Source organism: Zonotrichia leucophrys, chromosome 27 (genome assembly GCF_028769735.1).
Source record: "Zonotrichia leucophrys gambelii isolate GWCS_2022_RI chromosome 27, RI_Zleu_2.0, whole genome shotgun sequence".
In the NCBI taxonomy this organism is placed as follows: domain Eukaryota; kingdom Metazoa; phylum Chordata; class Aves; order Passeriformes; family Passerellidae; genus Zonotrichia; species Zonotrichia leucophrys.
Window position 1 is genome coordinate 3,610,040 of NC_088196.1, and position 26,449 is coordinate 3,636,488.

The window sequence follows — 26,449 nt, forward strand, 5'->3', positions numbered from 1 at the left end:
TGGAAAGTCTGAGCCTCAGGGGAAGCACTTCCCATGTCTCACATCACCTGTACTTTGGATTAATTGCAAGAGAAAATACAAATCTGGTTTTCATGATGTGCTAATTCCATTATATTCTCAGGACTGAGGCTCTGTGGTCTCCCACATTGCCAGCCTCACTGCCAGGCAGTGTGGGTATGCCAAGAAGTAATTTCTGGTGAAACAGAGGATTCATTTTATTTCACATTCTATTCTGTACATCCCTGTGTAATTCCATCTCGGTGTGACAGGTCACAGACACCAGCTTGCTAAACTGAAAATTCAATCTGAAATTGATCTCTGGTGAGATCTGCAGGATGTCATCAGTGCTATTAAAATTTGAGGTTTTTTTCAAGTTAGGGCCTCAGTTTTTGTCTGATGCTTCAAGCTCATCCCCCTCCCCAGCAGCAGGGCTGATCCCAGACTGCAGCTATGGACAGTGGCTGTAACCAGAATATCTGGGGACAGCCAAACCTTGTGCTGGCTAGAAAACCTCATCTTCAGTGAATTCTTTCCCCAAATAGTTAGAAATGACAGGATTTCTACAGAAGGAAGTGTCTGGGGAAGGAAGAGGAGCGTGTGTTCAATGTACAGGGAGCTGGGAAAGGGAAGGAGCAGGTGCTGAGCAGAGCCAAGGCCGAGCCACAAGGAGGAGCCCGAATCCTGCTCCGACAGGAATGAGGCCGGGAGGTACCAGAGCTCAACAATTCCTTATTGCCGCAGCCTTCCAAGTGAAACAAACAGGGAAAAACACATCTCCTGTTTCTCCCAGGACAGTTTAACTCCGCTCCATGCAGTCTCCCTGGCCTCAGCAGTCAGGATGAGCAGCAGGGCCAGGGCAGACCCTGGGGAAGGGGTTTAATCTTCACCTAGGTAAGGAAATAGCTGCAGCATTTCTGGGAGAGCCTGTGCCCACTCAGCTTCATGCCTCTTCCTAAATCTTCCTCCTCTATCTCTTCCCTCAGTCATGGACTAGAAGAAGACAAGGCAAACCCACTACACCCAGCAGCTGCCACGGGACCACTCCCCAATCTGTGCCCCTCACCAGCATCAGGAACAGGACAATCTGCAACAGCCACCCTGCACCTTTCCCTGTTGATGATACAGTTTGGCAGAAAGTTACTGAGACTTTTGAGAAAAACTATTCCTGCATGATTGCCAGGTCAGTTTTTAGTGTTGGTAGCTTTAAATAATCGTTTGAATCTTTTGAGTGCTGTTACAAACTCATGGTGTAAATATGTTCTATAGCTAAGATAAATATCTTAACAGTATTAATGCTGGGAACAGCAAGAAACCTTTGCACTGCTGCCTATTGAGACAAGACCACTGAAACAGGACTGCACTTCAAATAATGAGAAAATCAGTATTAAAGTATCTAATTCTCATGTATTTCCCCTGGGAATGGGCAGCTGAAGGAAACAGCTGGGCATTGCTGACTCTGGACTGGAGGTTTATTTGGTTTAGAACCTGGATGACTTCATGAAAGCCTCACATCTCCCACAGGTTGAAGCTGTTTGGTCACTAAGCTGTTCGACAGCTGATAGGACACACTGCACTTGAGAATCCACAGGTTTGAGGATCCAAGGGCTGCTAATTCTACAGCCTGAGAATTACCACAGAAAGTATCTGCACAGCCCCATCCCAGCTTCCCATTTATTCTCTTCATGAGCAGGAAAACATAACATACTAACTACAGGGTTAGAGAGAAGTCTGAGGCAGAACTGATCCTGTTCCACACCTACGGATTTTGGCCACACCTCACTATTATCATATGAAAAGAAAAAGAAAAAAAAACCCAAACAAGCGAAAGGAAAGCAACCCGGTATGCAGCTGATTCCAAACAACAACAGCGTGCAGGCTCATAAATGCTTCAGAATTGACCAAGAGGAAGCACGTTTCGTGATGACACAATCTTGTTGCTGTAGTCATTCATCGAAGGGAAACTCCCACAGGAAAAGGCATAAAGCTGCTCAGGGAAGGCGAAGAGGCTGCTCAGTGCTAGGCAGCCAAACCTGGGGTTCGATTCACACAGAGCTAAGCATGAGCACCAGCCAAGGCCCTTTCCAGTTTTTTTCTGGGTCCCTGAGGGGTAGTACAGGGTGTGGTTTGGCCCAGCAAGGAACTTCTTACAGAGCATCAAGTGCAGATGGCGGTGCCAGCAGCACACATCCTTCCTTCTCCTCTGCCAGACCCTTCTGGCTGGCTGCAGGAGGGGCATCCTGGGGAGGCTTCGGCGAGCACTATGGGGAAAGCATCTTCCTGGGTGGGAATGAGAAACAGACTATGCAGAACCTGAATGAGCGCTTGGCTGCCTACCTGGACAAGGTCCGTGCCTTAGAAGCAGCCAACGCTCAGCTGGAGAGCTGCATCCTAGAGTGGCACAGGACAAAGTCTCATGGAAAGAGGCATGACTTCAACCAGTACGAGCAAAACGTCACTGACATGCAAAGACAGGTAAGTCAGAGCTGGGACTGTGTCATTCTGTGCTCTTCTAAGGAATTGGGGTTCTACTTTATGCTGATGGCTTTCCTTTAACAAAGTTAAATAAAAGCTTTGAAATGCTAGAAATCCTTAGAAAGGCAGTTCCAGGATATTCTTCATGTTCACAAGGAGGAGAATGGGCACAAGGAAGGCTGGAAGGGGGCGAGGGGGATTCTGCAGAGACTGGCTGTGCTGCCAAGTGCTCCTTTCTGTACTGAAACTGGGGTTTGAGTAACTGCTGCTGGCAGAACTTGGTCTTTTTGACTGCATAAGTCTTGAGCAAATTACAAAGCAGGAGGAGTGCAGAGCCTGCCCCTCTCCTGCCGCTGTCTCCAGACAGACTGGGGCATTCCAGCTCTTTGATTCCTGCGGTAGCAGACAATGAAACTACAGGAGTTTTGGGACCAATGAGCTTATGTAATCAGATGGAAAAATACTTCATTGTAATTAAGAAAATAGCAGTGACAAATTCCTTGTGGATGTTTTCACTATAATTAAAAGGAGAATTTCTGGTTCCTGCCAGTAGTTAATATTAATGTTCAACAGTAACTCTTTCAATCTCCCAAACTCACGTGTCTTCAAATTTAAGCATAATATTAATCTGTATTCATAATGAACATCCTTAGCACTGTAACCATCTGTGTGACTAATCAGTGTAATTAACTTTACATACCCATATGGGGCAAAACGCAAAGCTCTTCCAAAAGCAATGTTGTCGTTTGCCCTCCACTTTTTATAATATAATTACTTGGCATTCTCAAGATCCTGAGAAATTCTTTTTAAAAAGGCTTGGAAATTGTATTAATTCACATCTTTGCTGACTGGGGCCAAGGACTTAATCAAACTCCATGCTCACAGCTAAAAGTGTTGCCTCCAGGCAGTAGGTGAGGTGCTCGGACCACAGCTTGTGTATGGAGAGCCAGAACTGTCATCACCCATTTCTGTTTTAAGGACAAAGAAAGGTCACCATCCCCAGAGCTGGCACTTGGGCACTTTCCTTTTTTACAGAAAGAGAAATAAAAACTTGTTCATCCAGAACATGTGTTCAGGTTGATTTGGAATTAGTAAATCAGAAAGATTTAGGAAGACATTAAGCATAAAACCATGATGTTGATTGGGGTGAAGCCCTCACTTTTGAGTAGGTTGTACCCAAACCATTTATTTTTAACAGTCACCCCTTAAACAGCTGTCCCTGGCCACAGACACCTGGAGGCCTGTGGCTGTCCTGGATGTGAAATGAAAGGCCAGGAAAGGATCATTTACAGGTGTCAATTCAGTGATTGAACCCAGAATTTTTACTTTCTCTATAAAATATTGCAATTAGCAGCATGTCTGCCAGTAAAACGAGTGAAAATATAGCATCTAATTATTAACCATAATTAAATTAATTAAATGTTAATTTAAAGGGTGAAACTAATTTAGCACCTAAAATAAAATTTAGGCTAAATTTAGGGTCCTATATCCAATAATCCAGCATGTCTATGATATGCTGCCTGTCTGAACTTGGAGGCATATAATCATTTGGCTTCTACATTTTTAACCACACTCTCCTGGATACCTGAATTCAGGATTAATGCCTGATGGAGCAACAAGTTTTGGGAAAAGCCTTGCTCCAGCCCAACTCCATCCTAACCCAGATACACAATGAAATAGCACCTGTTCTGCAGGTAACTGTCTCATTCAAACACCTTGTGCTGCTAAATAAGCAAAGTGATCTACAGAGCATTCCAGGAGATGGAAGAAAGGACAGGAGAATGAGAGGTAAAGTCAGTGCAGGAAGCCTTCTTGGGAAATCTCTGTTTTGAGAAGGAATTGGAGTATATTTCCTATACAATAATAATGTGAGAGTTCTTAATGAAGCTGACAGTTTGCAGACTGGTACTAGAGTCTGCAAATGTTCCTGTTGGATGCAGTAAGGAATTCCATGTGATTGTTGAGAGACAACTGGCACATGTGAGATCTCCTGCTGGCTGCAGAGCCACTGGGGCCACACAGCAGTGGGCAAAGCACTGACCGGTGCTCAGATTGCACAGAGTCCCACAGCAATTCTGTACACAGCACAAAGCTGAGGAACTCACGTTGTTTTCAAGGCTGGATTCAAGAATTGCCTCTTCTTTGTCACCAAATTCCAGGCAGCCAGGCATTCAGGGCATTGTTAAAGTTCTTGAGCTGGCCTTGGTGGTGTCCCAGGGCAGTACGCGAGGTGCGGATAATTGCGCAGCAATGCACAGTCTGTGAGCAGATTAGTTAAACATTTCACAGCACCTTCTCCTTCACGACCGAGGTGAACCTTTGACACTTAAGGAGAATTTTATCATTTCCTTGTTTCTTTGTGATTCATTGAGGTGTGGGAAATTTACTCCAAGGTGTTGACAGCTCTGTACATGACTTCTGTACAGCCACAGTGCCCCTTGGTTTGCGCTGTGGATGCTGAGGGAAGGTAGCTGGTGGGATGGCAACCACAATTCTCTTTCCTCTGTGTTAGAAAAGTACACAATGCCCTGCATTTATGATTTCCTGATAGTTATGTGTGAGTTCCTGCTGGAGTTCTCTCAAAGATTTGGCACGGAATGCTGAACTTTTCATGCTCAGGTCTATAGTTAAAAGCTATTCCATGTTATCAGGGACGCATGAGCCTTTCCAGTGAGTGCTGAGTGCACTAAAGAAATAAGATCATGCTTCATCCTGCACCTTTTAGGGCAATTTTCAAATCCCAAAGCAAAATCAGACACCTGAATCAATCACTGCATGCTGCTGGTTGATTCAGAGGTGCATAACTGAATGGACCACACCAACCAGATGCCAGTGATGCTGTGCATGCAACTCCAGGCTGAAGCCTGTGGTGAGCTGAGGGTCCTGCCAGTGAGTGGCTGCCACCACCACCAGCTCAGCAGGGTGTTCATGCACAAGCATAACATTAACTCCAGTATTTTGATTGTAGTCAGACACAGCTTAATGGTTCTTACTGAAATTTGCCCTAAAGATGCCCAAGGCAGCTTTGTCAGCAATGCTGAACAGGAGCAGAATCCGGTCTCAAAACCAGAGGAAGGCAGTGAGTGTTACTCTGTAATACACCATGAAGTTTGTGTGAAATTCATATCCTCTACCTGGCAGGAATAAGATGATGCCTCCTGGTTCATTCCCTCAAAAAAAAGTAAGAAAAAGAGTAAAGTAAGATTACAGAGCAAAATAGCAAAACACCCAGGTGAATAAGGAAACTGAAATGCTTTTATTCCTGTGGTCTCCTTAGCATGGGAATTCCACTATTTAGATGCTTCCTTTGAGCAGCAAAGAGGCTAAACCAGCACAGATTATTTACTGTCATCCCATGGCAACAACAACTCTCCTGTTGGATTCTCTGTTTTCCAGATTGAGGATAGCAAGATCACCAATGCCAGCATCCTTTTACAAATTGATAACGCTAACATGGCAACTGAAGACTTCAGGCTCAAGTAAGCTCTTCTTTCATTTCCTCATTAGATTTGAAAGAGGATTAAACTAAACATCTATTTTTCTTGCTAATCCAATAGGGAAGAGATTTTACTGAGGCTTTCTGCTGAAACTGGATGAATAGAAACAACGTAGAACAGGGGGAAAAAACCCAAAAGCATGTAAAACCCACAAATGATTGCTGAAGAACCTTGAGTCACCCTGTTTATGATACTTAGTGCAGGTCCTGACGAGCAGGTTTGACAGCAGGCACTTGATACTTGTCACAAAAGGCACTTAAAACTGTCATCTGGGATTACAAATTATCCCCTCTAAGCACTGCACTTCCCAGTCCAGCCCAAATCTATTTCCTGGACTTATCACCTCTTCTGTCCAGCTCTGCAGGGAACACCTGTCCTCGTGTGGCTTCTGCTTTGGAGTCCCATGAATTGAGCACAGTAACTGAGCTGGTGCATCACTGGCTCCCAGCACAGTCTGATTTTCTGTACATTGACAGAGAGTTCTCAGATCAACTGAAAAGACAACAATTTTGTACAGAACACTTTCAGGCAGGTCTTTCCAAAGGAAAGGATTTGACACTTCTGTAAGTAAGACTTCTTAGGAATCAGGAAGATTTTTCTTATTTCTAGCAGTTGATGATCAGCTATAAAAATATCTCAGCTTTTGGTAATATTGTGACAAACTCAGATACCCTGAGCACTGCCAGCCTTTTATTATCAGTCAGTGGTGTCACAAAAGGAACCAGTGGAACGGCTTTGAGGGATGGAACTCAGACTGAGTTCACTGGGTGAATGGAGAAGCACCAATAGAGCCCACAAAACACAGAGTAAAGGGAGAGATGCTGAGGTGTGAAATTGCTTCCCATGCCCAAGGGAAGACACAGCAGCATCTCCCTTCCTTTGGCTCACTACAGACACTGCAAGAGGTTAGAGAGGAATGTTAGTAACTGGCTTCCATCACATTTTCCTTGTTTTTCTCAAGGACTCAGAGGTTACCATTTTGGAAAAACTAAAGCAATCACTGCTTGCTGATAGTGTTTTCAGAGAATTGTATTCTCAAAGCTTCCACAACTGGGTGAATGTTAACATGCAAAAAGGGAGGTGCAAAAACGAAATTTTATTTCCTACTATAGAGGAGAAGTTATGAGAGAGAGGAAAGTGAAATAGCAAACTAATAAAACTCATTGTTAAGACTATCCAAAAATATTTAAATAACAGATGTTAGAAACAGAATAGGTTTCTCTGGTTCCCTACATAGACTGAGCAAGTCTATTTCTCCTTATACAAGAGTCGGGCAGTTCTCAACATGCAGGTTGTGTCTTCTCTTTCCTCACAAAGATACGAAGCCGAGAAGTGTCGCAGGCAGGGAGTGCAGCTGGATGTGGAGAACCTGCGGAAGGAGCTCGACGGCATGACCATTATTACCACAGATCTGGAAATGGAAATTGAAGGCTTGAGAGAAGAGCACATCCTCAGGAGGAAAGACCATGAGGAGGTAGAAAAAGTTCCACTTGGTAAAATCCTATTGCACAAATCTTTACTACCGTGTAATTAACTGAGTAAGACCCACAATCTGTAAGTGGGATTGATGATTCAGGACCTAATCCTGTTTCTGAGGCACCAATCAGAGTCAGGTGAAGCAAAAAGCCTGTGTCTGCTTTACCAATTACACTGGGGTTTCAGAGAGAACAGATTGCTGGAGTCTCTCCCACCCATCTGTCATACACAGCTAATAATAACTGACATATTGGACAGAAATGTTCTCAGAAAGACTTAGATATAAATACACAGAGTGCTGCCGGGTTTTAGTCATCACAGACTTTTTCCTCAGTTCTGAATATATCATTTCCCATACTCACAGAAGCATGGAGGCGTTGAGGGTTGGAAGGGATCTCTTTAGGGCCCTTTATCCACCCCCCTAAATTCAAGCAGAGTCACCCAGAACAGGCTAACCTGAGCAAAACAGATCTCAAATTCTTGAAGGATCAAAATTAAAAAGAATGGTTGGTGAAGTCAGGCAAAATTACTCATTCTTGCATAATCCTAAACACAGTAATTAGATAATTTTTAAAAGCCACACTACTCTGAATTCTCCAAAGCTATACTCAGTGCTCTCTGTTATTCCCACATTTATAATTCCACTGCTTGAAACACGCTGGTTTCGCTTGATCTGGTGTTGTTTGCAGTTATTACCCAACACCGGACCAAACATCCTGCTCAGTGTCTGTGGGTTTTTAAAGCAGAGAATTAAACACAGGGTGCACAGTGGTGGGTGCAGCTGCCTTTGGCTGACCCCCCTCCAGCCCAGCAGAGTTCTTGGACACAGGGGACCAGCAGAGCCATCCCTGTGTCCAGCTGATCTGCATTCCATGATGTCATACCCCAAAAGGCTTCTTTGCCTGGGTGCTTTGAAAATGGTACCAGGCACAGAAGGTTGTGCTACACCGAAAGGAATGTTACTCTACCTGCCCAACTGGTCCTATAATTATGTTGTTTACACAGTAATTATATGCTTTAATCCAATTATTCCTTTAACAATTACATAGAACTTTTACATTACTCTCCTGTAAACTTAGTTATAGTTCCATAAATATTAACATAAAGGGTAAGAAAGATGAAATTACTGTTAGATTTTCATCAAGGTTTTAGGTTTCTAATGGATAAATAAATAAAAAAATGCCAGTGCTTCTTCATTGAGTCCATTTCTTCAAGAAACGTTCTATGAAAATATCTTCTTGCATGTTTTTTATTAAGTTCTGCCTCAGAAGCAACTATGTCATTGGTTTAATTCACATCACAGTATTATCAATATATAAATTTTTCAAATAATGTTAACTTAATGTATATATAACAATTACCCCAAAACCTCTCTGGGACTCTGTGGCTCTCTGAAAACTTTCTACTTCTATAAACAAGTTTGCTTGTTCCCTCTGACACATGAACAGGACATGGAAGCCAATCGCTCCTCACAAGACTTCAAAGTCAATGTGAAAGTAAACGCGGCCCCTCCTGCAGACTTAGGCAAGATTCTGGCAGAAATAAGAGAAGATTATGAGGCCATAATTGAAAAGAATCGTCAAAGCCTGGACAACTGGTACAAAGAACAGGTAAGAGCTAGTCCCTGCTCATTTCCAAGCCCCCCGTGGCTGCACCTGCCTGAGCAGAGTCTGAGTTTTTCTCTTGCTTCTGCTCCACAGAGTGCAGCAATGTCCCTGGCAGCAACCCCTAATCCCGAGCAGATCCAGCGCAACGAGAACGAGATCAAGGAGCTGAGGAGAACTCTGCAATCCCTGGACATCGAGCTGCAGGCACAGATTAGTAAGGTATCTGCTGCAGACATCTTGGGTTGCTCACTCACTCCATGGATTCTCAGAAGTTGTCATGGACCAATTCTCCATTTAAATCCACAGCCTAGCATAACTTTGTTGCAGTTGTTAAAGTATGAGGGAAAGTGGAATTCAGATCATGCTCGACTTTGCCAAAATATGCAAAATAGATTCAGCAACCATGATCAGGAAGTGAAAAATGTATGTCTCCTTACAACAAAATATGAGGAGAAGAAGGGATAGCTGACTCCAGGTCTAGAAAGAAAAGAGTAACACAAAGAATGCAAAGTTCGTATTTACAAGCCCTGTTATCAGGCATGAATTACACAAAGTGTGAAAAATATTAGTGGGGACCTTTCACAAATATTACATGGCCTTACACAGGTTAAAGCTGACATCCCAAAGACCTGGAGACTTTGGAGCAATTCTGGATAGCTCATGCAGAACAGACAGGACAGACAGCAGTGTCAGGAGCAGAGCTTTGAGCAGAACGGATATGGCAGGGATAAATGACTCAGTTTTGCCTTTCATGCACACACGGCACAGCTTTGTGGTTCTGCTGCCTTCACAAGAATAGTTATGCAAATGCATAAGTGTTTAAATTACCACAGCTTTAATTTTGCAATCTTCTAGCTAGAGACCAAATTTGCTGGTATTTCTGTGTTGTATCTACCACATAAATAATAATCATGGTCTTGGTATTATCTGCCCCATCAGAAGCACATGCTGGAAGACACCTTGGCTGACACTCGGAATTATTACGCTGCTGCACTTCAAAACATGCAGCAGATCATCTCCAGGTGTGAGGAGGAGCTGAGCCAGGTTCGTCACGACATGAAGCAGCAAAATAACCAATATAAAGTTCTTCTTGGGATCAAAACACGCCTGGAAAAGGAAATTTCCACATACCGCCTGCTGCTGGAAGGGAATGCTGACGGGTAAGGCAGAGCTGCCCTGACTGGAACAGATGAAGAGTCCTCATATTTGGATTATTTATTTGTTTGTTTGTTTATGCTTAATCAAAGCTTGTGAGTCCCATACTACATCAAGGGTTGGTATTTTAATGTGACGGATCATAATAAAAAGCCGGAGCTACTTAGAGTACAGACACTGGTACCCATGTAATTTGGATTACCTAAATTAATATAACTTTTTATTAAAAAAAGAATAAAATTCTCCACTCCCACAGCATGGCCATCTCAGCATAGCAGAATGCTGGCCTCATTTTTATTCTCTCATCTGATTTGTATGAAGTCAAAAAAGGAAGAGCAGCAGCGTTTAGAACTGCGACTCTCAGGCAGGCAGGACAGAGGGGCCCCAAGTGTGAGGGTATTTGTCAGAAACCAAACTGGGATCAACCTGAGCAACTCCAAATACACAAGAACCAATGCACTTGTCCCTGGGAGCAGTAGTGAATGTGCCCAGGGATGTTTCCAGTGAGAGCATCTACCAAAGGGAAAGCTCACATGGTATAAAAGCATCATTCTTTTGCCTTCTTTTCTAAAAGTTTTATCTTATAGCGGGATGAGGTCTCCTTAGAAACAGTGAGAAGGGGACAAATAACATTTTAAAATTGAATAATTAACATTATTTTCTATTTCATTATCTTCACAGGACAGCAAGAAAATCTGAAACTAAAGGTAAAAGTTCCTTACTTTGTTCTCTGTAGTGACTCTTAATTACTGTCATTTCCAATCAAATTTTACTCAGGGCAATTTTAACCTCACCTGAGTGAAGTGTGGAAGGTGTGCACAGCAGGCCTTTGAGAAGCATTTCAGCAGTTCCTGGCTGCTGTGAAGGGCTCACTGCAGAGCCCATGGGCTGTGCCTGAGCCCCAGCCCTGTCAGTGGCCACAGCTCAGGCTCCAGACTAAAGCTTTCCTGGGATATGGCAAGGAGACTCCACTGAGTGACTAAAACAGCGTTAGGGCTTGAGAGCAAACCAAAAATCTGCATGTCTGGAAACTTGTATTCTGGCATGGGCATGACCTGCAGACATCCAGGATAATCTGCTGGATTTGCATTGGCTGGGCTCTCCCTGTGTTATTCATTTGCCCTGACCTGGACCAGACCCAGGGTGACTTTCTGGCAGCACATTTCACACAGAGCAGTAACAAATATTGACTTTAAGGAAAACACGTAGAGAAAACTTTGTTGAGGAGGCAGCAGGCAAATGACTGTAAATAAGGCTTTCCCTGCATCACCTTGTCTCAGCATTGCTGCTTGGCTAATTAAACTTTGCTTTCTTTCAGAACACTCTGAGCTGAGCAACCGAAAGCTCAAAGCGATTGTCCACGACAGTGTGAACGGGGAGGTGGTGTCCTCCACCATCAACGAGCTCCCCCCACAAGCCTGAAGGAAAGCTCTGCCCACCAGCAGCTTCCCCAGCTCCCACAGCCCCTCTGGAACACTGTGCTGTGGGCTGGTTCCCCTGGGTCAAACAGGGATCCTGTAGTGAACGCGCTTCTCAAATGATCTGCAGCCCAACACTGCAAAGTGCCACACAGAGCTGGGTCAAGCTGACTTTGGTAGTTTAAGGGGCTTTTAGTCACCAAAATGCTGGAAAAAAGCTGTTGAATTAAAGTGACTGGCTGAGCTAGTGGCAGATGTATTGTGCACATCTCCCCAGGGCAGGAATATCCATCTGGGATTCAGTTATCGCTCTGCAAATTAGCTATAATTTAAGGGGAATAATCTCTCAACTTTTTTCCTGGTCTTATGCCTCTCATCATATACCTCACTGCAGCAAATAAATTTTTATGCATTATTTGTTCTGAACCTTGGAATATCTGATTTTGCTTTCCCTTGCATATGTCCAGTCCACTGTGGCAGTGTCACTGCCATGGCTCAGGACAGCCAAAGCCTCACTGTTTCAGGAGGGACAATACAGGAAGAACACAAAAAAGAAAAGAGGAGACACGAGTTACAGGTGACATTTACATGAGCAAAACTATTCAGCTCCCCTATACACAACTTATCAATGTCACCATTTGAAACAGCATTATGAGTAGGAGTGTTACAAAGTCACTTCACTAAAAATAGTCCCCCAGAAACATTTCTTTATTCTTCAGTTTGAGAGAAATTTTCTAGCACTGTCTTTACACACTTTCCCTCAGAGCCTGTAAGTACTTTTCCAGACACTCATTCTTTCTTGATGACCCAGGTAATTCAAAAACCCATTTCAGTTATTTGGTCTCAAATTAATGTTCACTGGTTCTGCAGTCAGGCCAGACTGATGTTTACAGTGCATGTTAACATCAGGGAGAGCTGTTGGCCTCAGCCAAACTCAGGCTTCCTCCCTGTCTCAGCTCAGCCCAATGCCCGAGTCAGCAGCAGACCCTGACAGCAATGGAGCTATGCAAAGATAAAATCTGGGCAAGGAAAAGAGAAATACCATTAGGATGTTTAGATGAGGAAGAGTGTAAGGCAGAAGGAAGAGAGACCAAATGGAACATAATGAGTGTGTGAGGGATTTGCATTCCAAAGCCTGCGTGTCCAGGGCAGTCTCGCATTCATCAGTGACATTGTCATCATGTCCCGTCATGGACTCTCACAAAAGGGCTCCTGATACCTGCCTTCCTTTGAAACAGAGCTCACAAAGGAAAGGGGAAATCTCAAAGGAAAAGCACATTAAACTGAACAAAGTCCACTTCTGTGGAACAGTGTTCTGCTACTGGCATGTTCCAACCAGATCCTGATCCCCCTTTGCCCCCCGCACCCCAACTCTCCACCCTTGTTGCACAAAGAGATCCCCAAAGCATTGGATGGATTACCTAATGGTTTCTTTAAACTGGGTAAAACTTGTAATACAGGATTAGTAACTCCTGGCTAATTAAGAGTGTCCTTCCTTATGGTTTACCAGATCTAACAAGCCAGACCTGGTGTTTGCAGCATCTGGACAAAATGTGCCCAGGTCTTCTTGAACAATTTTCTGTGTTATTTACAGATATGTTCATTTATCAGATTTACATAGCAGGGCCACATCGCCGTGACACAAATAATTATAAAAACTTCTAAGTAGCCCCTTATTTCTACATCAAAGGAAAGTATGTGCTTTGTGCTGGGTTATTGTGCTGAACTACAAAAAAGAAAGAAAGAAGAAGGAAAAGCAAATAATTGAAGTGCCTTATGGAACACGCCTGTCTTTATTTCACATTCCTGAGCAATGCTCTGGCTTCACTCTGCCCTGGTGTCCCCTCATGCAGAGGTGAGATGTGCTCCCTGTGCCCTGTGTCACACTCAGCTGTGGTTCAAGGGGTGTTGGAGAAGAGGCAGCAGAATTCCTGTTCTCCACTGCTGAGAGGCAGCAGAATTCCCACACCACTCTGATGATTTTAACCTTCTCTTACACCTGTGCTGCTGCACTCTGTACAGGTCAGACTATAACAGCTCACAGCACCATCCTCACAACTCACTCCATTATTGACACCACCATGTACTGATGGCTCCAACACAGCCATTCAAATGTCCTTTACTAAGTGTTGAGTAAACCAATTAGTCTTTAAACATACAAATAGGCATTACACCACATTCTGTTTGTTTCTGGAAAAAATTGCTGATTTCTGGAGAATCTTTCACAGCTTCAGAATGCTCTGTAGAACTGCAGATCTCCTTTCTGTTGAACACCTTGTGACACTGTGTCACCAGACGTGTGCCCTGTATCTGGTGGTTACTCATTACCTCTGAATTTGTGCTCTGGTAGATAAGCTATGCATTCCTAAATGTATTTAGGGTGGGTCTGCATCCTAAATAACAAATAATGATGCTAATATTTACCACTTGCATGCACTGTTAACATCACATTCTCACACCACGCTGAGAGATGAAGTCAGGGAGATAATGAATGGGGGCAGTATTATCATTCCCATTTTATTGCCTGAGAAATTGGAAAAAGAGATGACACAGCTCGCTCAAGGCTGCAAAGAAAGTCACTGAGAGCCACTAAATTAGAATCCATCACTTCACAGCTTCTACTTAGCCCAGCTATTAGATAATACAACTTCCTGAAGAGCCATTCCCCACTCACAGCAATCCTGTCAGTGTCTGATGGCTTGGAAGAGATAATGCCCTTCATTCATTCCCAGTGTTTATGGCTGGTCAGGACCCTGCACAAACTCTGATGATGTTCTTCAGTGTACCTGTGCCAACAGCCTGACTGAAATGAGTCCTGCACAGAACCCTGTGCTGGCAGCTCTGGCAGCTTTGTAGTATTTGGGAGACTTTAGGAGCACAGGTAGTGCTGCTTCTGATTTCAGAGCAGTGGCTTGAAGGGAAGGAAATATTCAGGGCTGTGATGATGTATGGCTTGAAAAATGACTTTGTTAATTCGTTGTATTGAAACTGATTAAACTCTGCCAGCTCATATTTGTTCTCCTTCAGTATTCCATACACAAAGAAGTGCCATTTCTACACCAAGAAAGTGACGGACCCAGGCACAAAGAAAGTGCAATTTGAAAAAATATAAAGTATTATTAAAAACAACACCCTCCAAGTGAATAAATTCTATTTCCCATAAATGGAAAAGGATAGCAAAGAAACATGAGCAGGAGAGAACAGCATTTCTCAGCCTAAGTGAATGATGCAACAATACTTCTGCAAACCAACAAGATACAGGAACTCAGCCTATAAAAGGAGGCTGAAACCATCAGCGTTCACAGCTGGCTCCTTGCAGTTTCACCTGCCATTTAAGGCAGTCCTGCACGGAATAATCCTCAGCATGATTTCCAAGAGCCTTGACTGCACTCCAGCCTGGGCATGAGTCACAGCTCATTTCACTTGTAGAATTGTTAAAACTTATTAAGGTGTATTACAATAGGCAGCTTTGGTAAGTGAAGTGTTGATCCCCTGGAAGAAGTGTGCGATGAGGTAATGCAGTCATGGTTTGTGCTATTAATCACACATTCTTTTGGGGAGCTGGCCCCACACTGCTGGGGTTCAGCCTTATTTATCAACAGCCACATCTGTACAATGAAAAGTTTTGCTTTCTGCCTTCCTGGTTAACGTGGATGCAAAATTAACAAAGTCATTTCAGAAAGAGAAGAAAAGAAATCTCGCCTTTGTAGCACTGCTAAAGCCCCGGGTTCTATGGATTATTGAAGCAGAGAGAATAGGTAGAAGAGCCGGTAAAACATTTCACAATGTCCACACCCTGACCTATAAAGGTTCTAAAGTTTTGCTAGGAGATGCCTGTTCCTGTGTATGAATCATTTAGAAAAAGGACGAATCTATAAACAGGGAAGTAAGGAAAGAATAATGCTGGAGAGGCTGCACCCCCTGTCCCCCCATGTCCTGCATTATACCACAAAAGCATGTTAATTATTGACTCTACCTGAACAATTGGCTTGGTGAAATCCCAACTTAAGTTTTAATGTCTGGTATTTCCTCACCATTCCTCTCTGTGTAAAAATTTTTATTCTTTTCAAGCTGTGCTTTTATGATATCCTTAATTGTGTGACTATACGGAAATGACCTACTTGAGCCCCTGGCCTAGGACTGCCACAAACCAATTGTCTGCAAAAATATTCCATGAAACAGAAGTGCCAATGTGGGACAGTTTGGAATGTCCCTATGGCAGGAGCTCCCAGAGTGAGACATGATCTAATGGTGAGGCAGGTGCAGGGCTGCTTCTTCTGGACATGTTAATTTGCTTTTTGAATGTCTGAATATGCATCAGAAGCTTAAAGGCATAAAATCATAACACCAGCTGTGGTAAAGACACTTTCAATAACTATATAGACTTCGGGGGTAAATTTTTTGGCTTTCCAATGTCCTAAGGACAAGTCCAAAAGAGCCAATGTGACGGGCTGTAATTAGGCTCTATAGAAAGCAACAAAAATGAGGAATATAATTTGGAAAAATGTGTTTCAATTAAGAGGCATAATTAGCTGGAGCAGGCAGGGAAATGGAGAAACAAACAGGCTGAAGTGGCTACAAACTACAGTTCTTCCTTAGAACAGAAGTTAAAGGTGTGCTGCCTTTAGAGAAGTACCAGCTTTGGCTCAGCGCTGCACCTCTGAAACAACATATGAGAAAATAAAAGATCAAATGCATCAAACAAAAAACTGGGAGTGACTCTTGCCAGAGCAATTTCAAAGCAGGAAATCTGTAATGTTGCTGCAAGCAGACAGAAATTGTAATCATAAAGTTACCTGTGCAGGAAAGAGAACACATTCCTATGCCCTATTAATGAAAAAAATGAGTAATTTTTGAAAGCCATTCCAGCACCCAGGCTCTGCTTCCAGGTTAATCTCACAAGAGACAGTTTCAAGACATTCTGAGAATGTATCCTCTGTTACTGTAGAGAACAAAAACCTTAAAAACACAACCAAAGAAACCTTTTCTTTAATGTCTACAGCCTATCACTGCTTAAAAATTGAGATACTCAAGCACCAGTCATATAAAAGAGTGTAATTCAAAAGGATAATGAACACTCTCTGTCCTCAAAGACTCACATATCAGAATTTAGAAAGGCAGTCCATGCTTGGGTTGGACTCGATGATCTTAAAGGTCTCTTCCAACCTAGAATTTCTGTGATTCTGTGATTCTGTGATTCTTGCCACTGCTTCCAAACCCACTCCATACACAGCACTGAACTCCATAATTACGGCTGGTGGCTCTGAAGAAAAATATTCCTCTAAACGTTTGGTCACAAGAGCGATGCAACTACATTTCCTGTGGATATAGGGCCAGCAAAGTGGATAATACGAGAAATTTCCTTATGTAATCCGTAAATTTTATTCTCTCGTTCAAGTTGCGCACGGATTCTCCCGCGGCGCTCAGCACGGGGAGGGCTGGAGGCAGCTCCGTTCCGAAGGCCGGTGGTGGCCTCTAGTGACAACCAGGCAGATCCGCACGGAGCCCGGTGCCTGTCCCTGCTCCTGCCGCTCCTCCGGGGCTCCTGCGCCTGGGCAACAACTCCCTGGAAATTTCTGCTGCAGGATTTGTGCGATGAACGTTACTAACAGTGCCAGGCTTCCTCCAGGGGAGTATGGAGACGGATTTTCGGCCTGTTTCCTTTATTTTGTTTTTTTTGGTATCTGCGTTCCTGACACAGATCTTGATGCTGGGAGGGTATTTTGGATTCCAAGCAGCTCATAGCTTGCTCCTGGTTGTACAAACCCCGGGAGTGGGGATGCCGTGGGATCGCTGGGATGCACTGAAAGGATATTCCAGAGCAGTCCCCAAACAAGAAGCTGCAGCTGTGCCTCTGCCCAGGCACCTCCTGACATTAGGAGTGCAATTTTACCCTGGGGAAAAAAAATGAGTTTTTCTTCTGATGTGACACAAGTGAGATCTCCAGAACCATAAGAATTTTTTTAAAGTTAGCAAAAATGTCTACACAGATATGCAATACAGTGTGTTTGTATGTATATTTTGCAGTGTACAAGCAGTGTGCACTTATATTTGCACAAGGCCATGAAAATGGTATTTGCCTCCTGAATCACAGAAATATGCAACATTTTTCATGGGTATTGAACTACTCCAGCATTATGGAACTGAGAGTCAGTAGGCTGAAATTCTCTCCAGTTCACTGGTTTTTTCATTCCCTTGACACTTCAGTTGCACGGGGTTTTTCCAACTGAGAGAGATCTGCCAGCAATCCTGTGTTAGAGCTGATCTTAATGGCACTTTTGGGGAAGAAAAAAGAGAAGGTTCGTTTGTGTGGCCTGGAGCTGTTTTCGTTGGCACTGAGATCTGATTCTGTTCGAGGAGAGCAGCTGAGACAGGAAAGGCAGCTCCTGACTTTCATTTTCCACCTGTGGCTGGGGAGGGATGGAACCCACACACTGCCTCCCGCACCACTCCAGGAGCTGGAACACCTCTCTAAGTACCATAAATATGTAATGTTTTAACTTACCCCTCTGGTCAAAGCTCCAAGCAGAAAGAAATAAGATGCAGTGGTTTGATGATTGAGATATTTTCATTGGACAAAAGATAAAAAGGAGAGGGAAATGAGGGGAAAAAAATACGTGAGGCAGACAGTGTAAGATCTTGAGCTGCAAATGCTCAGGGCTTAGATGAATCCAGCTGAGTTGGTGACATCATCCAGAACTTTCTCTCTTCTGATCCCATTCACAAAGCACAAAATACCTTGCTTTGCTCTTTGGAGAGAGCAGGCTTCACAGGCTTTGGCATTACCAGGAGATGCAAAGGTAATTAAGAAAAGAAGGAGGGGAATATGTCAGACCCACAAATAGTGAATACTGGAATAAGGCTGGAACACTGAAAATGGAATGCATCTCTCTTGAATGCACTTTGCACAGCAATGTCCTTTCAGGGCTGTAGTGTAGATCTTTCAGAATCAATTTCACTCCTAGAATGGATCATCTCTACAGACTGAACTAGAAGACTTTGCCTTATTTCAGTCTCTATGTCAGCCAAAAGAAAAACATCTGTTCCACCTAAAGGCAGCAAAAACTCAGCCCAACAGCTGGGTGTGTCTTTTTTCCTTGAACTCTCCAGACTGGTTGCCCATGGCTGGTTAGCACAGGTGAGTCAGATGGAATGGCATCCACATTATCAGAGCCCTGCAGAACTTATCTCCATGGTGCTCTAATGCACATTAAACTTCTGTCACACAGGTGACACTTCTTCATGAAATCAAACAAATGATTAGCGTGGCTATAAATGTTTTATTGTGTCTATAGGCAATTCACTCTGAGCAAGCATGTCACTGAAGGGAAGTGCTAGCTGTGACCCCACAGATTGTCCTCCACAGCTCCCACAACTGAGTGTGGAGCTGAAACTGCTGTGCTGAGCTAAGCACCAGCAAATGTTACAGCACTTCTTCAATGCTGACCAAAACTGCAGTACTGGATTTTTAGGCTGCCCAACATCTATTTAGGTAACTTACTCTTACAAGCAATAAAGAAAATAAATAAATAAAAATGAGGCAGCCCATGTTCTTGCAGATAATTCCTGGGCATAGTCCAGGGGTGGTGATTGATACAACCAGCCAAGATACATTACATGGAAAAAAGTGTACTAACCAAAACCAGGAGCAAGCCCCACCTCTGATGTGAATCTATCTTGATCCTAGCAAGTATTCTTGTAAATATTCTAGCTTTTTGGGGAGGATAGAAGCATATATGAAATTATAAGACCAGAGAAATTGTCAGTAAACAAATGAGGGATGAGAATAAAAAGAACACTAAGAAAATTCAGCCTTGTATCTTTTCACATTGGGTTTGCATGATGCCACTGCTCCTTGCTTCCTCTTGCATACATCTTGGGATGCTTCAGCTGAATAGTCTAGAGGAGAATAATTGCTGGAGGTTCAGCTTGAACAAAAGCAGCAGAGCCATAACACAAGGCAAATGTCTGACCTAAGCCTGATGCTTACCTTAATTCAAATCACTGACTCTTTTTTCATTTGCTCACTCAATAAAAAAAATAGAATCTGCAAATGATGTTTAGAAAAAAATATCACCCGGGTAACATGGAAACTAATTTTAATATTGAGAAGACAAAGCAGAATGTTTGTTCTTAGATTGCCAGACAATCCTGCAGAGATCTAGGCAGTGAGATACAGAGCCAAGGGATGCAAGACCAGCAGGATCTCTTACAGTCTAAAGGTGTAGACTCTGCTCTACTAAAATGAGCAATTCTTACTCAGTCTGAATAACTTCAATGGACAAAAGACAACCCACCCTGAGTCTCTGTAATGACACACCAGATGTCATGGCCAGTGTACTTTGGTTTTACATCTCATAAAGGCTCTTTTATTACAAGTTACACCCAAAGAAGTTCAAGGTCCAAAGACACTCCACAGCATCCTCTTGGAAAGAAAAGTCCTGCCCTGCACACTGATTGCTTTGGTTTGGAAGCTGTGTTTCCAGACCAGCCAAGTACAAGAGTTTAACTCTCTGCCTTGAGCCAAGACCAGTTAGATTAATCCCTAGCACAGTAACGTAAAGACTTGGCAGTACTGATTCCCCAATATATTGGGTATTCCCTAGTACCCAACTATTCTGGGTTGGGTGCTCTCAGAAAGCTGAAGGTGCCTCCAAAGCTCCATGTCTCACCAATTTCCTTGCCCCAAGCTGGGAGATCAGTACATAGAGCAGCTGCTGTCACTAACACAGGCCATGTGTGCTCATTGTTCTACCTGACAACATCAGTAACACACAGAAGCAGTGTCAGTGCAATGCCCCAGGAGCTGCACCTCCACACTGTCCCAACACACACCTGCCACCCACTCTCCAGCAGCACTAACAACCCCTCAGCAATCAGGTTCTTCCCTTGCTTTACAAATTCTCCATGCACTTTCTGCATCAAGTGTACAGCACGGTCAGCCCAGGAGCCTCCTCCACACGATCAGCAGTGGGATGGTTGAGTCTCTTCATGCCATGGAAAGGCAGCTGGTTTCCTGTTAATGACCACAGCCCCCTGGGTTGGGGACAGACCCCCCAGTATGGCACTTGTTAGCTGGTGAACTCTGATGAGGCAGGAGGGAAACTTGTTTTGCTTCAACTTCATCCACACTGGAGGGCTGGAGGCTCATTCTGCTGGAAGCTGGAACTCAACACTTCCTGCCACTCTATGGACCTCAGCATCTCTCATGTGAAACACAGTGGGCTGTGAAGGTTTCCAATGTTCTCATTCCTCCTTTCTTACTTAAAGACAAAGAAATACCCTTCCCACTCAATCTCAGATGTACTGAAACCTCTAATTCCACTTGCAAGGATTTTCTAATACCAGATGAATGCATATTCAATCCAAGCTGATGGCAACAGCCTCTTCACTGGCAGTGCAGATGTTGGTTTGTGCTTACTATGAAATGAATTCACATGGTAGTACAGCTGCCTCCTTTCTAATTATTTATACACTGTTCTAGACTGTCCTGAGGCCCAAGTTATTGCTTACTCAACAGAAATATAAATATTTTAAGTCTCTTGTCACATATAGGCAACTCTCATTTTAAATTCATGAGCAGCACAGGGAGGGGGCTAAGAACCTTCTCATTTGTTCTAAAGGGCTACAGAGAGGGTTGGCTGCAGGTACATGGTTATAAATGATTCAACAGATCATTTTTTGTTGATCTGTTATACAAAATAACAAAGCAAGCAAACTACCCAGGGAGTGTTCCTCAAACACAGACGAACAGATGAGAACCCCTTCAAATCATGGGGAGGGGGGGGCAATATCCTGTGTGCTCTTTGTGCCCATACCAGCGACACTCTGCGTCAACATAGGTGGGGTTTCCAGCCACTGTGCTTCCTCTTGGACCTGTATAAAGGTGCACAGTGCACACTCAGCTCCTCACTGGCGTCTCTATCTGTGCTGATTTACCTGCTTCAGCCCAGAAGACAAAGAGCAGAAATGGCATTCTCCGCCCGCAGCACCCAGTGGAGTACGAGCAGCCGTATCCAGCCCTCTGCACCCAGTGTCAGCGGGCTGACCTCCAGGAAAATGTCCTTCCAGAAGATCCAGGCACCCAGTGTCTATGGAGGGGCTGGGGGCTATGGCACCCGCATATCGACCAGCACCAGCTCTGGCCAAGGCCTGGGAGGGAGCCTCCAGCTCAGCATCACTGGCAGCGATGTGCTGCTCACTGGCAACGAGAAATCCACCATGCAGAACCTGAACGATCGCTTGGCTGCCTACCTGGAGAGGGTGCGCTCACTGGAGAAGTCAAACTCCCTGATTGAGAAGCAGATCAGGGAATGGTATGAAAAGAACACCGTAAGTGTAGGGCAGGACTACAGCTCCTACTTCAAAACAATTGAAGAACTCCGAAATCAGGTAAGAGATCATAGAGCCCTCCATAAATATAGGAATTGCAATTTTCAGTGAGATAGAGAATAAGCTATTGTAGAAAATGTCCTTTTCCAATTTGTAATTGGCCTAGCTGGGAAGAAAAAGTTCCTTTTTTATCAGCTACTAGTGACAGATTTTCAATCATTTGTAATACCAGATATATGCTTGCAGTTGAGTAATCTCATACTTGAAAAATCTGTGGCTCTAACTAGTTCTATGATGTTTGCCTTAGGTGGCTTTAATTAGAGAAAGTACTAATGGCAATCTACATATTTAAATATAGTTTAGCAACAGTCTAAATGGTTTATTAGAAAAGAAGGCAAACACTCAGAAAAAAATTAAAGATCACTACTTAAAATAGTAAATTTCCACTGGAAACAATGAAATATTTCCAACAATCAAATGACAGGTTTGTCAAATCATGTTTCCAGAACTTCCTTCAATCTTTACCCTTTTATTTTTTATCAGTTCTACTTCCCAACATTTAAAAGCAGATCCCTTCAGAGAACAGTTCATCCTAACTATTTGATAACTTATTTTATGGCAGGACAATTTGTCTTTTAGACATCCCTAATTCCTTTCATGCACTTCAGATGGAACTTAGCTTAAAGCCAGCTGACCAAGAGACAGCTGAAGTGAAGGAGGATGAAGCCCACTTACAGTATTCCTTCCCAGGGAAGGATCAAGTGTGAATTTCTGTGCAAAGTTTCATTGCTTGTCCACCCTTCCTTTTAGATTTCTGCTGCCCAGATGGAAAATTCCAGACTTGTCCTGCAGATCGACAATGCCAAGCTGGCTGCTGATGATTTTAGGCTGAAGTAAGTTCCATGATTTCATGTCAATTCTCTTTCATGCTCCTCTTATTTAGGAAAGCTGCCACTTACTGGAATCACTGCCAAGAAGTGAACATTTTCCAACTTAAATGAAAATTTCACAATGACTGTGGTAGTTACTGATTCTAACATTCACTCCAAACTGTTGCATTCCAATGATGACACAAGGCACTGTATTGTACAGGTTTGAGAACGAACACCTGCTCAGGCAGAGTGTGGAGAGCGACATCACCGGACTGCTCCATGTCCGTGACGACCTGACCCTGAGCCAAGCTGACCTGGAGGCCCAGATTGAGAACATAACTGAGGAACTTGTTTTCCTTAGGAAGAACCACGAAGAGGTGAGAACAGCAGATCACTGCCATGGAGATGGGTTTTGAGTGGCAAACAACCTCACTAGGAAGCATTTCTATCCTTCCTGGAAGCAGCATAACCCTGTGTGACCCTAAGGGACATGCAAGCTGTCAGGGATCAAAGGCTGAACACTCCTTCATTCCAGGAATGAAGGAGTAAAGGTTTTCTCTAAGAAAATTTATGGTTCAGGAATTGGCATCCCAAAAGTACACAAATGGGAGCCATGACTTCTCCCTCACTCCACAGATCCAGTTCTGAGGAAATAATTTTTATGATACATTTATCATAAAAATGTATGATATAACATTTATTGCTACCATGTAGGCGAACTGTTCTAAGATAAGGTGCACTAAACAGTATTTACAAGGTGATTAAGTTGCCTTGCCCCAAGGTACTATTGAGGATTAGCACTATGTGTGTGGATGCTGAGTTTGTGTCCCATGCCCAGGAGTGACAGCTCCCTGCAGCTGGTGCTAACACAGCTCCCATTGCTGCAGCTGGTGCTAACACAGCTCCCATTGCTGCAGTTGGTGCTAACACAGCTCCCATTGCTGCAGTTGGTGCTAACACAGTTCCCATTGCTGCAGCTGGTGCTAACACAGCTCCCATTGCTGCAGTTGGTGCTAACACAGCTCCCATTGCTGCAGCTGGTGCTAACACAGTTCCCATTGCTGCAGCTGGTGCTAACACAGTTCCCATTGCTGCAGGAACGTGACAGGCTGCGCAAAGAGGCCAGCGGCTCTGTGAACGTGGCGGTGGATGCCGCTCCCGGCATTGATCTCGCAGCTATCATGGAAAACATGAGAAAGCAATATGAAGAAATGGCAGAAAAGAACCGCCAAGAAGCCAAAGAACATTTTGAAAAGCAGGTAAAGTCAACAGCTTAAACACCAGCAAGAATCTCAGTCATGCCTGGCTGCAGTTCACAGTCTCTCCATTCTCCATTCCAGACAGCAGAACTGAACCAGGAAGTTGCCCTCAATGTTGAGCAGTTGGCAGTCCAAAGGAAAGAGGTCACAGAACGGAGACAGATCTGCCAGAACCTGGAGCTGGAATTACAGTCCCTGCTGAACATGGTAAATTACAAAAGCAAAATAAGGACTGTGGATAGCAGAGAGTTACACAGAGGTGTAATAAATAGAGGATTAAAAGATAAATAGAGCAATGAGGGGCTTTACAATCAAAAGGTTATTTTAACAGAAAAATGTATCCTCTGAATAATGTGTCACTGTTCTTGCCATGCACTACAGAAACAGACCCTGGAAGCCTCTCTGGCTGAAACAGAAGCACGGTACAGTCACCAGCTTGACCAGATACAGGGAGCAATTTCCAGTCTGGAGGCTCAGCTGAGGCAGGTCCGAGTTGACATGGAGGCTCAGAACAATGAGTACAGCATCCTGCTGGATGTCAAGACTCGCTTGGAGATGGAGATTGCCACGTACCGCAGGCTGCTGGAGGGAGAGGAAACCGGGTGAGCACACATGTGGCTTTGTGTGTTGGTTTGGGTTTTGTGTCAAATCTGCCTCTCTCCAACTGCTTTGAGGTGGGGAAGCCCAATGTCCAGTTCTCAGCCACACAATCAGAGCAGGCTGCTGTTCAGGCTGGGCTACTGAAGCTGCTGTGGAATTTTGAGGTGGCTCTTCCAGCCTACAGATGATCATTGTGAGCTGGGGATTGGGTACATGTTCACATGTCAGGAACACCTGTAATGCAGTTTTTTAACAACTTGTCTGTGTGGGTTAAGCAGGAAGTGGAACTTCCCCCCAGATTCTACCTGTTCAGCTGTTCTGGCTCAGGAACTAGATGGGGTGTACCTGGCATTGCAGAGATCAGTCTGCAGATTAACTGTGCCTACAGCTTATGCTTAGCAAGTTTCACTTCAACTGAGAGAACTCGTTTTACTGAGTTGCCTTCTGATTCAATGTCTTGATGAAAGGGGATTAGGTGTCCTGATCAAACACATAGGAAATGCACAAGGATGTTCAATACATGAGTTGCCATATATTTACATTTTCTAATTTACAATTTGAACAGGTATTTAGAAGAGATGCCAACAGTAGAGGAGACGGAAAAAGGTATGTCCCACCAACTTCTTTCTGTTTTGATGGTGGCCTGTTGAAATGTTATGAAATTAAGTAGCCTGATATAAAACAGCAGATTCAGAGCAAATAATCAGCCAGTAGAATCTCACATCAAGAAAGCAATCAACTGTTTGGTTACCCTATGAGGAATGATAAACCTGGGTTTATACATACAATTCAGGTGCCCAGTAAAAAATCAGACTCATCTTACCCATTCTGTGATTCTGTGAGTTCTCAGAACTGCAGAAGCATCTGCTTCTCCCTGCTAGCTGCACAGGGAGACTGAGACTTCCAAGTAACATATCCAGTTTCATAGCAAAAATTTCCAATTTGGTGTAAGTCTATTCCAAGGTTTTAGGCCTACAAGTCTGTGCTAAACTGAAGCAAAATTATCAAGAGTGCTAGAGAGTTATTGAATCCAGTATGCAGTCTATAGACAACATATTCAGTATCCAAAAGAGAAGCCACACCCCACACATTGCAAAAGTTACCTCAAGGACCTGTGGATTGAAGATGCTTTTTGATATTTCCTCATGTAGCAGCAATATTACTCTGTCAGTGTACATTACATAAAATTACTTCTCTTTTCAATTTCCTTAACAGAATCAAGTAAGTTTAAGAAGATCAAGACAATAGTTGAGGAGGTGGTTGATGGCAAGGTTGTATCCTCTGAGGTCAGAGAGGTTGAAGAGAAGATGTAAATGGCACCAGCAGAGAAGATGCCTCTGAGTTCCATGGAGCTGATGCCAAAATGAAAAGGGTTATAAAGAATCTGATCTAATTCACTCTTAACCCCAGATGGATTAAAAAATGCCAAAATCTCAAATCTGTTGTTGTTGTTTTTGTGGGGGAGCATTAATAAAAATCTGTAAGTCACAACATAGAAGACTTTAGGTTTACTTCTATAGTGACTAAGAACCTTGATGGAAAAAAATGAAATCAGCCTGGTATGAATGTGTAATTGCTTCCAACACAGATAAAAATGGAAGTATTAGGTTTTTAAAATGCATTAAGGCATCAGTTCAGCACGCCTTTTCTGAATGTGAACTCCCACTCAAGCATAAAGCAGCTTCACTTCATTAATACCTGATTTTCAAATACATAAGAAGTGTCAATTTGCTTTTCATAACATATTAACATGAAAAAATA

The 26,449-nt window shown here is 43.5% G+C and overlaps 2 protein-coding genes across 3 annotated transcripts; both read left to right on the plus strand.

Moving 5' to 3' along the window:
• The first annotated feature begins 1,842 nt into the window (after window positions 1–1,842).
• Window positions 1,843–12,040, plus strand: LOC135458329 (keratin, type I cytoskeletal 23-like). The gene is made up of 8 exons (XM_064733393.1): window positions 1,843–2,472; window positions 5,869–5,951; window positions 7,287–7,443; window positions 8,894–9,055; window positions 9,146–9,271; window positions 9,992–10,212; window positions 10,889–10,914; window positions 11,526–12,040. Exons 1-8 carry the CDS (start codon window positions 1,843–1,845, stop codon window positions 11,627–11,629), a joined length of 1,509 nt encoding a protein of 502 aa, XP_064589463.1. The 3' UTR covers window positions 11,630–12,040.
• Window positions 12,041–21,594: 9,554 nt separating this feature from the next.
• KRT20 (keratin 20) lies at window positions 21,595–26,001 on the plus strand. Of its 2 annotated transcripts, XM_064733608.1 has the most exons (8): window positions 21,595–22,017; window positions 22,768–22,850; window positions 23,050–23,206; window positions 23,927–24,088; window positions 24,170–24,295; window positions 24,470–24,690; window positions 25,254–25,294; window positions 25,904–26,001. In XM_064733608.1, the coding sequence occupies exons 1-8, from the start codon at window positions 21,595–21,597 to the stop codon at window positions 25,999–26,001; spliced, it is 1,311 nt and encodes a 436-aa protein (XP_064589678.1). The 2 variants fall into 2 exon arrangements, with proteins under 2 accessions (XP_064589678.1, XP_064589679.1); XM_064733609.1 differs by lacking the exon at window positions 25,254–25,294 and having other exon boundaries at window positions 24,470–24,684; window positions 25,884–26,001.
• Window positions 26,002–26,449: the final 448 nt, after the last annotated feature.

Coding starts and splice junctions, on each gene's coding strand:
- LOC135458329 (XM_064733393.1), top strand. CDS start 1,843: ATGCAGCTGATTCCAAACAACAACAGCGTGCAGGCTCATAAATGCTTC. Junction 2,473..5,868: donor TCACTGACATGCAAAGACAG/GTAAGTCAGAGC, acceptor TCTGTTTTCCAG/ATTGAGGATAGCAAGATCAC. Junction 10,213..10,888: donor CTGGAAGGGAATGCTGACGG/GTAAGGCAGAGC, acceptor TTATCTTCACAG/GACAGCAAGAAAATCTGAAA.
- KRT20 (XM_064733608.1), top strand. CDS start 21,595: ATGGCATTCTCCGCCCGCAGCACCCAGTGGAGTACGAGCAGCCGTATC. Junction 22,018..22,767: donor TTGAAGAACTCCGAAATCAG/GTAAGAGATCAT, acceptor CCTTCCTTTTAG/ATTTCTGCTGCCCAGATGGA. Junction 24,296..24,469: donor TACAGTCCCTGCTGAACATG/GTAAATTACAAA, acceptor CATGCACTACAG/AAACAGACCCTGGAAGCCTC.